The 14,884-nt window shown below is 38.9% G+C and overlaps 1 protein-coding gene across 1 annotated transcript in view; it reads left to right on the forward strand.

The window, feature by feature from the left end:
• The window catches only part of LOC122560312 (death-inducer obliterator 1-like), a 104,815-nt gene that overhangs the window by 70,903 nt on the left and 19,028 nt on the right, over positions 1–14,884 (forward strand). The window contains 5 exon segments of the mRNA XM_043710893.2: positions 2,834–2,963; positions 4,469–5,006; positions 8,402–8,555; positions 11,086–11,175; positions 14,631–14,826. Of these exon segments, the coding sequence (XP_043566828.2) occupies positions 2,834–2,963; positions 4,469–5,006; positions 8,402–8,555; positions 11,086–11,175; positions 14,631–14,826 (1,108 nt within the window).

Consider the following 14,884-nt stretch of genomic DNA (forward strand, 5'->3'; position numbering starts at 1 on the left):
AGACAGAGGGTGGTGGTGGAGGATTCTTTTTCAGATTGAAGGCCTTTGACTAATGGTGTTCCACCAGAGTCAGTACTGGATCAACTTTTCTTATTTATATCAATGATTTGGATGAGAATATCGGAGGTATGGTTAGTAAGTTATAGTCATACAGCACGAAAGCAGACCCTTTGGTCCAACTAGTACATGCTGACTAACATCCCTAACTAATTTTCAAAAATTAATATGGATTCACCTCAATATTGGTGGTTTTGTGGGCAGTGAAGAAGATTTGTAATCTTTGTTAAGATTACAAAAGGATCTTGATGAAATGGGTCAACAGGCTGAAAAACGGCAGGTGGAGTTCAATCTGGATTAATATGAGGTATTATATTTTGGTAAACAAACAAGGGCAGGACTTTGTATTAATGGCAGAGCTCTGCCTAGTGTTGTTGAACAGAGAGACCCAGAGGTTCCCAGGTATGTTATTCTTTGAAATTCGTATCACTGGTAGACGTGGTTAAGAAGGCATTTGGCATGCATGCCTTCATTTCTCATCTTTGACTACAGGGGTGGAGATGTCACGTTGAGGTTGTACAGGATATTGGTGGGTCCTCTTCTGGGGTACTGTGTGCAGTTCTGGTTGTCCTGCTTAAAGAAAAAATGATAGTATTAAACTCGAGAGGGTTCAGAAGAGATTTACCAGGATATTGCTGGAAAAGAAGGGCTTGAGTTAGATGGTGAGGCTGGATAGACTGGGACTACTTTCACTGCAGCATAGGAAGTTGAGGGGTGACCTCTAGGAAGTTTATAAAATTGTGAGGCATTTTGATAAGATTAATAGCAAATGTCTTTTTCCCTTGTGTGATGATGTTCAAGACTAGGGAACATATTTTTTGAGGTGAGAGGAGCAAGAGTTAAAAAAAAAAGACATGAGACAACTTTTTTTTACACAGTGGTTTGAATGTGGAATGAACTGCCAGGGGAAATGGTGAATGCAGGTATAGTTACAACATTTAAATGGCATTTGAATAAGTACATGAATAGAAAAGGTTTGGAGGGATATGAGCCAAATGCAGGCAAATGGGACTATTTTAGTTTGGAAACAGGGTTGGTATGGACTAGCTGGATAAGGGGTCTGTTTCCATGGACACACTTGTTCTATAAAGAATAATCTACCCATAAGAGTGACCGTTTTTCAGTTTACTTTTAGACGCTTACCCTAGCACACTAAAATGCACATTGTTCATACAGTGGCAAAGCATTCCTATGTAAAGGATCTTCATTCTTCAGTATTTTGTGATAACTGAGAAAACAATTTAATAATTTTGAACAAAACTGGCTGCTGTGGAAACACAAAATGGAGGGAAATTTACATGGAGAGTGGAACTGTGGGTCACTGTGTTTTAAGCAAGATCTAGCCAGTAAAGTAAAAGATTTGCACGACAAGTTTTGATAGATATTTGGTAAAGATCTCTGCAGCATCATCAGAAATAACTATTAAAGAATTACAATCACATTATGCCTTCACTTTCAATCTAGTTTCTGTCCTGTCATCTCAGTAAAAGAGACATAGACCTAGGTCGCTAAAATATTTCATATGTATTTTGGTTTTAGAGGTTTGCAAATTTCTAAAACCCTATACATTATAGAAGAACTTCCTGTGGGTTTTACCTTGCCAGTTCCTTGCTGTTAAGATTTTTGTTCAGTTTAAACTATTCCATTTTGTTCTCTAACTGAACTTCTGGAGAACCCTTTTTGTGTTTATTTTCATTTACGTTTGCAACTGTCTTTCCACTTTTTTCACACCTTCCAGTTTTTTTTTCTCGCTAATTTCTCTCTTGCTGCTTTAAAATTGTTCAGTAAATAGATGCTGAGTTTTTGGTTGGGGCAGTGATACTGACTCTTGTAACAAATTGTCTACTGAAGTTTACATTATTTTAGATATCTTGAAAATAAGTTGTGTTCAGTTTAAATAAAATCTGTGTTTGGAAAATAACTGGGGGAGGTTTCAAGATCAGTGGTATATGCTGATTGACTTAATTCAATCTAGAACTACAGGTGTTTAGTGCAAGACAAAATTTGATACTTAGCAATGAACCCTCTAAATTTAAAAAGTTTGGGTGTTCGTTTATAGTTTCACCCTGAGATTTGTGGTTCAAAGAATTGTTTTCTGTAATTGTTCCTCAGGATATGCGGTCACTTGCAAAGCAAGCATTTATACCCATTTGTAGTCATTACATTGCAACTGGTCATATTGGGATGTCACTAGCAAAACAGGCATGCTGATGTGTTCTCGTTCACATTAATTCATGATTGTAGAAAAAAAGTAGGTGAAATTGATTAGAAATAATAAAAATGTTAAATAGTGCGTCCTAATGTGCTTTATTCCCGAAATATATATTTTTTGCACAGGAGGAGGACCATAGTTCCCAGTACTGGTTCTTTTCCTCATCCTGTAAATTTGTCCTATTCAAGTAGGAATTGATGTAGAGTTATAGATTTAGGTATAATTCTTAGGCTAAATGGATCAAAGGGAATAGGGAGAAAGTCAGAACAGAATATAGAGTTGGATGATCAGCTCTGATCATATTTGATGTAGAGCTGGTCTCTAACCTGTTCCTCCTGTTCTGTGATTCTGTTAAGTTAAATTTTGGAAGTTCGCTTTGAATCTGCTTTCACCATGGTATGTTCAAGATCATTGCGTTTTAAAAAATTGCAGTATAAACTGTTCAAATGTTCTGTGTTTTGCTGTCTGCTGTGCTTATTTGCTAGATATTGTAGTTGCAAGTGTTTCATTGTATTTTTACCATTGCCCAGCTTCTTTCATCCAGTTGAAGTTTATTTTTCTCAGGAGCAGGAAGATATCCGTCCTGCCCAGAAGACTAGCCATCCACTACCTGACATCTTCAGCAGCATGCTTAAAGACACAACGGATGAACACCGAGCTCACCTATTTGACCTGAACTGCAGAATCTGCACAGGTATACGGCACAAAAAACATTTTCAAGATTCGTCATGAACATTTTGATCAATGTAATACTGTACAACAGTTGTGTTGAGAGCAAAACCAGAATTAAGTAATCACTACTCATTAAATGCAAATAACTATACACAATAGACATAATCAGTGTTAGCAAGAGCTACCCAATTAGTCCTGCTCCCCTCTGCTCTTCCATGTAGACATGCAGATTTTTCCTTTTCAAATACCTATCCAGTTTCCTCTTGAAATTCACTATTGAATCAGCTTCCAGCACTGCTTTTAGGCATTATGTTCCACATCATAACTTGAAGTCCCAATATCGGCCACCCATGGAGGGACTAATGCAACTATATTCAATGTTTCACACATTGTCTACCACATAACAGAGCAGTCTTGCACTTCCAGTTGGATTGTAGGCTCATATTTTGTATAAATCTATTTTGGTTCATGGAGTATGATGGACAGTAATGTGCATAAATAACAATAGTCTGTAACATTGTAAAAATAATTTGTGATAAATGTAGGACAGAATCTTCTGGGTTAACATTTCTGGAAAAACCTCTCGTAGCAAACAGATTATCAGAAAGTTGGTATTTTGCCTCAAGTATTCCATTCATGACATTGAATGAACTGAAAATTGAGAGAGCAATACACACTGAAATTAGAGAGAAGCTGCCATTGTGCATGTCCTTGGTAAGGTGCATCCATAATATCCAATAATGGTTTATAGTTGATGCTCACTGTATAGTCAATCCAACTATCCCATTTCACAGCAAAGCAAGATGTACCCACTACATCTGTACCTTTTATCGAATGTTTAATTCATCATACAATCCCTACAAGTGGAAGCAGGCCATTTGTCCATCGAGTCCACACTGTCACTCCAAAGAGCATCCCACCCACCTACACTATCCCTACAACTCAGCATTTCCCATGCCTAATCCACCTAGCCTGCGCATCCTGGTACACTGAGCGATTTAGCACAGCCAATCCACCTAATCTCCACATCTCTGAACTGTGGTAGGAAACCAGAGCACCTGGAGGAAACCCACACAAACACAGACAATGTGCAAAATTCCACACAGACATTTGCATGAGGGTGAATTGAACCCTTGTCCCTGCTACAGTGGAAGAGCAGTGCTAACCACTGAGCCAATGTTCTGCCCACTACTGAGCTACTGTGCTGTCCAATGTGTTTGAGTTTTAGAAGCTTCACAGCCTTGAAACTTGTATCTACCCAACTAAATGGCTCCCAACGAATATGAAACATTAAGTAATAAATCTTGCTGACAACTAATTCCACTTTTTTCCCCTTTTTGCCTCTGTTCAATGTGACTAAAAGCTAACCAGCATGCATATGAACTTTAGTGAATTATGGAAATAATAAAATGGGTATAAATTCAGCCTATTCATTTTAGAGTTAATGCCAGTTAGCTGGAGCTTAAGTCATATCTGTAGTAAGATTAATCCCAAACCTTTAACCTTTTGCTACTTTGCTCCCATCAGGAAAAGTTCAAGTCTCAGAAGATGAACCAATGCCTAAGAAGCCGAAAGTGGTAACCAAAAAAGCAGAACCAAAAATGAAATCCAAGACTGATGTGAGGCGTCAGCAAGAACAAGGCAAAGCAACAGTGACTGTTTCAACACCAGAAGAGAACTCTGGTTCAATCCAAGGAATTACCTCTTTTCCCTCTCCATCAATAGTCACTACAGCTACAAATGTAGTTACTTCACAGCCTACTTCAGAATCTGTCAGCAACTCATTCATATCACCAGCCACTAATCCAACTGGAGTTGTCAGGACAGAGAGAACATCTGTCACTATAGCTTCTTTGCTTACCACCTCCATTGTCTCTAAGTCTACATTATCAGTGTCTTCAGTTGGTACCACAGGTTCCGAGAGAGTGATGGGGAGAACTTTCGTTGGTGGAAAGGAGGAAGAGGAAACGCCAAAATCTATTTTGGCATCTGCAACTCCTAAATCTATACTGACAAAAACATCAACAGCACCTGAGCAAAACTATACAGTATCAACAACATTAAGGTGTGTAAGGCCCATAAGGAGGAAAGATCTTTAACTGTCCAGAGTACCAGTCAGAACAACATTCCAGTTCGATTTACATGCAAAATAATCCCCAGGACAGGATGAAAGTTGGTCTGAGTGCCTTGTTAAACAGCAGTTCATCTGATAGTTTGTAAACATTATTGTGGATCTTAAATCCATTTTGGCAACTTTATTATTTTTTAAGTGCCAACTCATTACAGCATCAAGCTGATGCACATTCACACTCCGATTCATAACAAAGACTAGCAATAACCTTTGTCCCAAAAGGAAAGCGAGAATTGAACTTGACACGAGCAAGACATCATCATTGATTTTGTATAATATTTCAAAACTCATTTTGTCTCATTCACTGGAACTATCAAAAACCATTTCTTATCCTTATTCTTTCTCTCCCATCCTAAATTCCCATTATGACTAAAACATAACGTGAGATTTGAAGTATTTGTTGTGAGCAGTTGTTAAAATACTTCTGGACTTGCACATTTTTGTTTTATTACTTTTTCCAAGATATCCAACATTGGAATGGGAAGAGCCTTTTTAACCCTTTGACCCTATTCATTGAGATCATGGCTGATGTGTAACCTGTCTGCAGACTCATTTGCTCATATCCTTTAATACCTTTGGATATCTGATCACTGTAAGATTCAAAATTTAATTTTATTTGAGGAAAAATGTTAGAAACCTACAATTTCTGCTTACAAGTGTTTCTTACTCCCTGTTCTGAAAAGTCCAGCTCTTGTTTTTGGACTGGATCTCATCTGTCACTTTCCAGACCACAGAAGTAATCTCTTTCTGTAGCCCATCTGCCTTTTAATGAAGTGAAAAGTTAATCAGTTCACCCCTTAATCTCCTAACTTCTCTGGAATACAGCCATAGTTTGTATAATCTCCTCCTGTAATTTAACTTTTGGAGCTTAGGTATGATACTGATGAACTAAGCTGTGCTCCCACCAAAGTTGACGCATCTTTAGATGTCATGTTTAGAACAACACTCGTTACCCTCAGTCAAAATGTTGGACAATGTTGGGCACAATTGTTCTGACAGAGACATAGGCTTGATTGATTAGAAAGTGCAATAAGCGTAATAAACCATAACTGCCTTTGAGAAAAAGGGAATTTTGCATTGGTGAATCAAACTCCTGAAAATGCTCCCTCACAATCAGTGTACACTCCTGCACAGTTGGGAAGATTGAAGTGCATTTTGGATGTTGCCATTCCACATTGAAACAAATTTATCAAATGCCTCGTGACCGTTCCCAAGTTAAACTTGACCTCAACAATTTTTACTTTTTATCTTGATGCTGGGTAACTACCAACTGGACAAATGACTATCCAATTTTGTTCCAACAACAGCATCACTGTATTGTGCTAAATCAAAGAAAAGGAAATTTGAATATAATCAAAAATCAGTTTAAAATGATGATTTTTAGCAGGGTCTTAAGAATGGAGAGGCAAAGTAGTTTATGGAGGGAATAGCAGAGCTTAGGGTCATCACTGCCAAATGTAAAACACTGGGTGTACAGGTAAAATGCCACAAAAATGGAAAGGTTGGGAGAACTAGAAGGCTGGAAACAATTTGGGATGGGGTGAAGCAAAACTATGCCAGATTTAAGTTTAATATTCATAAAACTGAAGGACTGGGAGGGGTACAGGCAGAGTTTTGTTGTGCAGAGAATCCCAAAACTACTGTAATTCTTTCTCATGTTGGGTCTAGTGAGATCCAATCTATACTTTCAATTTAAAAAAAAAATTCAAAGTGTTGGAAATCTGGACCTCCCTCTTCCAAAAGGCTATGGCTCCTCGGCCCATTAGGGTTGTTCTGACAGGCAATTGTTAGCTCAGTTCAAATACAGTATCAGCTGAGGTCACCATGATGGTGTTTCAACCATGCCTCTTGCCTGGGAGGTAGTGACACTCAGGTTAAACTGACTACAAGTCAACTCTAATAATAGAGTAGCCTGTGGTCCCCTGGGACTGTGGCAGGTCTCACTGCATTTTCATAGATTTTGTTAGCTTGACTATTAATGTAGCAAAGAAATATGCGGAATTATAAGAGGCTTGAAGGGTAAATGCTGAGAGAATGTTTCGCCTCATGGGAGAGTCTAAGATCAGAGGCATAGTCTCAGATTAAAGTGGTGCCAATTTATGATTGAGGTAAGAAGTTTCTGCTGAGTATTGAGAATCTTCTGAACTCCTTGTCTCAGCTGTGCAGGCAGAATCTTTCTATATATTTAAGAGTGAGATTCTTGATCAGACAGTGAATTGAGTGTAACAGGGAACAGGTGGAAACGTGGAAGGAAGGCAGGAACGATTTTGGATCAGCCATAATCCTGTTGAATGGTGGAGCAGGCTCGAGGGGCTAAATGTTGTTCCTATTTCTTATGGCCTTAAAGGAGGTAAATGGACTTTAGGTACAGATCAAATATAAGTAAATGTTTCAAAGGACTGCACCACTGCTGCCTTCCCTCCTGGGTATGAAAATCAGTTCAATTAAAAGCCAGCAAAAGGAGTCCAGAAAATTGAAGACCTATGAGCTTGACATCCATTGCAGGTAAAGTTATTGAAACCCTAGCTGATACATTTGTAGATCCTTGAATGCTAACGAAGGTGGGAGACCGCAAAGCTAAATAGGATAATTCAGGAATTATACAGACAAGAAGCATCTGGGCTGGAGGAAATGAGGTTTGCACAATGTTTGATATTCCATCTCCATTTACTTCAGGAAGTAATATCAAGTAGGGTGCAGAAACCAATGTTACCCTGTTAGTCTTGCAATCAATGGGTTGAGTTAATATTCTACCTAATTGGTTTAGTGTGTGTGTGCTTCATGAATAGAATAGATTTCCTGCAGGGAAGTGGTGGAAGCGGTTATCAGTTCACATTGATTCATTCAGATATAAATGAGATATATCTTTAATGGTTCCAAAAGATCTTCAGTACTGAGCTTTTTCTACAGCCCTTTTAGGTTAGTTAATTGAGATTGACTACAATGTTTAGTCAACAATTCCATCACCATTATATCATGCCACTGTCAGGTTAATAATGGACAAACTATTTGGACTTTGGTTCAACAGTTATGTTCTGATCAACATCTGGAAAAAAAAGGCAGATCACCATATCGCTATATTATCATTCTACCTCATTGACTCTGAATTTTTTAAGTAAAGCAAAATGCATTTAGAGGGGTCATATGGACCTCAAATAAATATATGTTGGTATTGTTAATGTTGAGCATGTAACTTGAATGCTCCAACAAAGACTGAGTGAATGTCAGTCTTAAAGTTATAAGAAAATGGATTCTGGGTAAATGTTATATCCAAGGCATTTTGCGATGATGTCACCAGGTTTACCTAACTAATACCGTTCCTGTTCCAGGGTTTCAGAGGCAAAGACCCCAGCTGAATTGGACACTTCCCTGTTCCTGTCTCACCTCGATGCTATATGGAAGGGATTTATCAACATGCATGGTGTAGCAAAGTTTGTCACTAAAGCTTATCCAGTCTCTGGGTCGATTGACTATCTTGTAGAGGTATGAAACTCTTCTTATTAGATTTGATAAGAGAGGGAGGAATAAATGTTCTCCCCCCATTGCAGATGGCATTGAGTGATTGCTGATGTAAAATTCAACAAACAGCACATCATTGAATTGACCAACCTTTCTGTCTTGGGCCTAGATGGTGAATGTCCTTTAGACAAATGCCATGAACGACATCATTTTCAAGCTCCATCTTATACTGAGCCTGTGCTGAAAGCTCAATAGTTGAGCTTAGTTGCTTACTTAGTCTTGACAGTAAGCCTGAATATCGCAAAGTTCCCGTTTGCTGACTGAGGAAAATCCTGCAACAGTTTGGTGACGGCTAGACTAGAGGAACCTTCAGTCTGTACACATGGTCATGTTAAAACTAATTAAATATCCTGGTCTATTCTGCCATGAAGGATGGGAAGGTATGGGCTGGAGAGGAAATCTAATCTTACGTTAAGGTTTTAGGACCAATAAACAATTGGATATACTTTATTTGCATCTCAGAAAATTAAGATTCCTGAATCAGTGGAGCAAAAGAATATTTACTATTCTCTGCATGAGAATAGTGATAAATAATAATTGAATTCTGAACTATTTACCTTAGAAGGCTTTGGAAGCTTGGTCTTTGAGTATGCCTAATGTAGAGATTGATAGGTTTTTGATTACTAGCAGCTTACACGGTTGGAGTCAGTGAAAGGCATTGAAGTGTTTGATCAGCCATGATTGTAGTGAATGGCAGGATATCCTCAACTGATTAAATGGTCGACTTCTGTTTCTATATGAATAATTATGGAAACTGGAAGCTAAATTTGAATTTATTCACATTTTTCGGATCATAGAATCCTTACAGTGTGGAAACAGGCCCCTTTGGCTCAACAAATCCACACTGACCCTCCAAAGAGTATCCCACTCAGATCCACTCCTTTACCCTATTATCACCCCTGACTAATGCACCTAATCTACACATCCCTGAACATTAGGGGCAATTTGGCATGGTCAATTCAGCTAACCTGCACATTTGGATTGTGGGAGGAAACCGGAGCATCCAAAGGAGACCCACACAGACGGTCACCCAAGGCCGGAATCGAACCCGGGTCTCTGGCGCTGTGAGGCAGCAGTGCTAACCATCTTGAGCAAGGCAGTGTTTAGTGCACCTCAGTTATGTTTGTGATGACATAGAGTACAAGGTCTGTTAAGTAGTTGGGGTGATGAAAGTATGTCTTCATTGTGTCATTCAGCACCAACTTTAACTGTATTCAGCCAAGTAACTTCATGAAGTTGATATTTTCCTAGGTCCTTTCAAGTCTGTGATTAAATAATTTGTTTGGATTTCTCCAGAAAGGGCCTCCGTAGCTTAAGATTTTGATGTGTCTCTTTTGTTCTAAGTTTAAAACCAACCGGTTACAAAATAACCCCCAAAGTTAAAAGGAGAAAAGACATGGCTAGTGATACTTTTTTAAAAAGGTGGTTGTGAGGTTATTAATTTTCAGCTTGATTGGTTTCACCTTTTTCATTGCCCTCACCGTAGCAATTTATTTAAATACTGTGGCTATAAAGGCAAGACAGAGTGGGGGAATTCTGCGGTAAGTAACTTGCCTTCTGTTTCCCCATTCCTTGTCCACTGTCTGCAAGGCACAAGTCAACAATTTAGTTGAATGCTCCCCACTTACCTGGATGAGTGCAGTTCCAACAGCACTCGAGAAGCTCAACACCATCTCAGACAAAGTAGCTTTCTTGGTTTAACCCTATCCACTGCCTTTAAGCATACATTCCTTTCAGTACAAACACACAGTGGAAATACTCTGTAATGTCTACAGGATGCACTGCAATAATTCACCAAGGCTTCCTCAATTGCACCTTTCAAACTTGTAGCTTCAACCATCTCGAAGTACACAGGTAGCAAATCCATGGGGATACTATCACCTGCATGTTCACTTCCAAACCACTCGCCACCCTGACTAGGAATTATATTGCAGTTCTTTCACTGCCACTAGGTCAAAATCTTGGAACTCCCTTCCTAACAGTGATGTGGATGTCCCTGCACCTCCAAGACTGTAGTCCATCAAGTTGATAGCTCAGAACCACCACCTACAGGGCAATTAGGTATTAGCAATAAAAGCTGACTGAGTCAACGATGCCCACATCCCATGAACTGTCTGCTGTAACCTACCTTTTAGATTAGATTCCCTACAGTATGGAAACAGGCCCTTCATAGAGTAACCCACCCAGACCCATTCCTCATATTTACCCTTGACTAATGCACCTAACACTATAGGCAATTTAGCATGGCCAATCCACTGAACTTGCATGTCTTTGGACTGTGGAAGGAAATCTGAGCACCCGTAGGAAACCAAATAGACACTGGGAGAATGTGCAAACTCCACACAGACAGTCGCACAAGGCAGGAATCGAACCCAAGTCCCTGGCGCTTTGAGAGAGCAGTGCTAATCACTGAGCCACTGTGTCACCCCTATGTTGCAGAATTTATTTATTTTTTGTATGTTTAAAATATATAACTGTTTGCATGTATTTTTAGGATTTGCCAGATACAATTCACATCGGTGGCAGAATTTCACCCCACACAGTCTGGGATTATGTAGGAAAACTGAAGTCATCTCTTTCCAAGGTATAGTACTATAGTTTTGTCAACGTCATTGTTATAATGTTATAAATATTTTTGTATTGTTATAAAATTTATTATGTTCCATTACTTTTATTCCATCTATAAAGGAATTGGAGATTTCCAACTGTTCACAACGAGTATAGGAATAGGAAGGGTTTGGAGGGATATGGGCCGGATGCTGGCAGGTGGGACTAGATTGGGTTGGGATCTCTGGTCGGCATGGACAGGTTGGACCAAAGGATCTGTTTCCATGCTATACATCTCTATGACTCTATCTGTCTTGTAATTGTTTTACTTTTTCTATTGTAAGTAACACTTTTCAACTGATTCTAAAAACATCTATTCAACAATTTCTGGACCATTCTCTTCTGACCAGCACAGTAAGCCAGAAGCATTCTGTATGCATTATCTCTTCCACTGTTAGTAGCTTTGGAAAACTGTTACAGAGATTTGAGATTGTGATAGTATTGTTGCCTTTGTAATTGGAGATCACCAAAAGCAGATTTCTTGAATAAATTCTACAAAATGACCCAGTGCTAGGACTGTAAATCTACAGAAAAATTGTGGTTATGTTTCTGAAAATCCTGAGTGAAGTCCCACAAATTTTCCTGATCATCTCATGAACTTTCAGGACATGTGAGATTAGTGTGGCGGGCATAACTCTGCAGATCATGTGGGGGGGACGGGGACGGAATTGATTGTAAAAGACCTAACACTTCTGAACTAATGAGAGTCACATTTCTAAGACATCAGAGCTGTAGCTTTGGATTTTACCTGGATCTTGAATGCGAACACAGGTCTAGGAGAGAGAAACAGCGCACAGGTGAATCGGGGAGGTGGATCCAGAGAAGAGGCCACAACTTCAAGGTCAGGAAGGAGGAAGTGGCTACAGCTCCACAATTAGGAAGCCACACGTTAGATTGTGCAGGAAACAAGGTTGACAAAAATCTTGCGATGCCCAACAAGGTTACAAGCCTAATTAAATTACCAACATTACAGTGGAATAGTATTAAATAGAGTGACTTTAAACAAACATACTTTCAACCTTCCTGGATAACCACATGTAACAGCATGCTGGTTGGATTTGAAACTCCACTTTACAGCAGAATTTTTATTCTTGTGAACATTTAATCTCTGCCTTGCAGCTAAGATGCATTTTGTAGCACAGTTGGTATCTGTCACGATGTATAGGTGTCTGAAAGTAGTGAATCTATGAAACTTTTTGTAGCCAAATGGCGTAAAGTGAAGAAGCAATTACCATGAATTTATATGGGAAAACATTTTGTGTTCCCAGACCCATAAAAATCTACCAAAGCTTATCAAATAACACACAAAACCTGAAATGACACTAACACATAGTAAAAGCAAGAATATGATAAATACACAACCTTTATAAAGTAGAAATAATGTATGTAGAGTGTAGTTTCTCTCACCAGAATAGGGAAGACAGTGAGCACACTGGAAGGCTGAGGGGTAGTGGGTGGTGACTGTATGTTAAGCTGAGTTGGGTTGGGTGGTGAGTGGTATAGGAGAGAGAGTATTGGGGTATAGGAGAAGAGGGTCAACTATTAACAGTTCCAGGGAAGGCGCTTGGTGGAGCCACTCTTGCTGCACGTACTTTTTCGTAAAAGCAAAAATCCTCTTTTGGTTAGCGAAAACAAGTACTAATGTTGGTCTTTTATATAAGCGAATTGGCATAAAGTGAACATTTGAAAAGCAGGGAATGCCTATATCAGCTTTTATTTTTTGCTTAGAGTTGGAGTGTGTTAAGAACACTCTTAATAACAACATTCTCTGAATGTCCAAAATTCTAACCAGTTAAAGGAAAAAGCTAAAACTGTTGACTTTGGTTCCTCTGCAAGTTCCTGTTTGCGAACTTGTCTACATGCGTTGCAGCAAACATTCCCCCCCATCAGCAGTTACTGGTTCCTGAAGGATAGTAATTCTTGATATATGTTATGCTTGCAGTGTTTGACTGTATGATGATGCCATTGTGAATCTAAAATTAGGTGATTTTAGGAATTGATATCAAAGGAAATCTGGTAAAAATGCTCATGGATTCTTTAAGGGCTAAACTGTCATTCTCAAGTAATGATTAATAAGTGTGTATTTAGCTAATTAAGCTATTTGGTGATTTCCTGATACATTATTTTAAAATGGACCAGAAGATTTTTGTTTTATGAGATGAAACTTAGTGTTTTAGGTTTGGTGATTTTTAAATACAAAATATGACATGTTTTGATATAAAATATCCCAAACCACCTTGGGCATTGCTATGCAAATTGTATCAACTCTTAGAAATTTCTTTTTCCATTCAGTCCATTCCTTAAACAATTTGAAGTGCTTTAAGCTTTTAGAAGTTGCATCAAACCATGCTGAACTAATTCAGCTATTCTGGCTGTCATCCTATTTGGCCAATTGTGTGAGGTTATTGAGGGCCAGTCCAGGAACTGACCACATCAAAACCAGTTCATGAGTACTATTTAAGCTATAATCACAGTCACTTGTGGCTGGTTCACAGAATGCATTTTGCATAGAAAGCTACTGAAATTCATGAACCTTCAGCTATTAAAGATTTGCATCTCACATCTGCAGAGATGTACTCATTCAAAGGTAAGTGACTACATATGGGGACAAACTTTGCTGAGGCCTTTGAATTGCTTTATAATTGTAAGCCCAAAGTTTAAATGCAGAGGTGAAAGAAAATGTTGTTAGTTGGAGTACTGCAGATCGTAACGGGATGCCATGTTAAGGTGAGAAATAGGATAGAGCTATTTATGCAGAACCATATTAATTATTTTAGTCAATCAGATCATTGGAGAACCAGTTTCTGGCTGCAAGTTGCATGCATCTAAATTTTGCCTTACCACTTAAATCAGGAAGTGTCAATAGGATTTTATTTGGAAATTACTGCTTGTTATGAATGAAATAAGCAACTGACAAAGATCAGAGAGAAGATAATGCGGAATGGCTTTAAATTAATTCCTGTAGTTATTCATCTCAGCTTAGATGAGAGTCTTAAAAGTTTTGTTCCTGGAAGCTCTGCATTGCACATTTTATATAGGCAAATATTGCTAGTAAAAAGCTTGGACAGATTTGTATGTAATTGAAAAATATGTTCAAGGATTTGACTTTACAAGGCACACTCATGCAGGCAGTGCAGCTTGATAAGAAAATTGCGCAGCATGGCACATTTCTGTGTGTGCGCCCAAGCAGAGTTTGCCAGGCCAAAATATTTGAGGTACAGATCAATCATGATTTCATTAAATGGTGGAACAGACTTGAAGGGCAGGATGGTGGTCTCCTGCTCCTCTGGTTCTAAACTCTTGTGATTGTTGAAATTCGGGGGACAAGGGATTCCTTGAGGTGATGGAGCTACTTGTGACAGTTCCAGTCTGGCTTTTATTTTAAGTTTTTTTTTCCTTTTTTATTTCTGTTCCTTACCATGGTGAATGCAGGAGGTCTGTCTAATTCGGTTTCACCCAGCCACGGAGGAAGAGGAAGTCACCTACATCTCGCTGTACTCCTACTTCAATAGCCGGGGACGCTTCGGCGTGGTGGCAAATAACGCCAGACACATCAAGGACCTCTATCTAATTCCGCTTGCTGCTAATGACCCGATTCACTCCAAATTATTACCTTTTGAGGGCCCAGGTAAGAGCAGATTATTTAGACACATGAATAGCAAAATGCAAGTTGAACAATAACAAAA

Source organism: Chiloscyllium plagiosum, unplaced genomic scaffold, assembly GCF_037043375.1.
Source record: "Chiloscyllium plagiosum isolate Xiang-an unplaced genomic scaffold, Cpla_swu_hap1 HiC_scaffold_15, whole genome shotgun sequence".
Lineage (NCBI taxonomy): Eukaryota > Metazoa > Chordata > Chondrichthyes > Orectolobiformes > Hemiscylliidae > Chiloscyllium > Chiloscyllium plagiosum.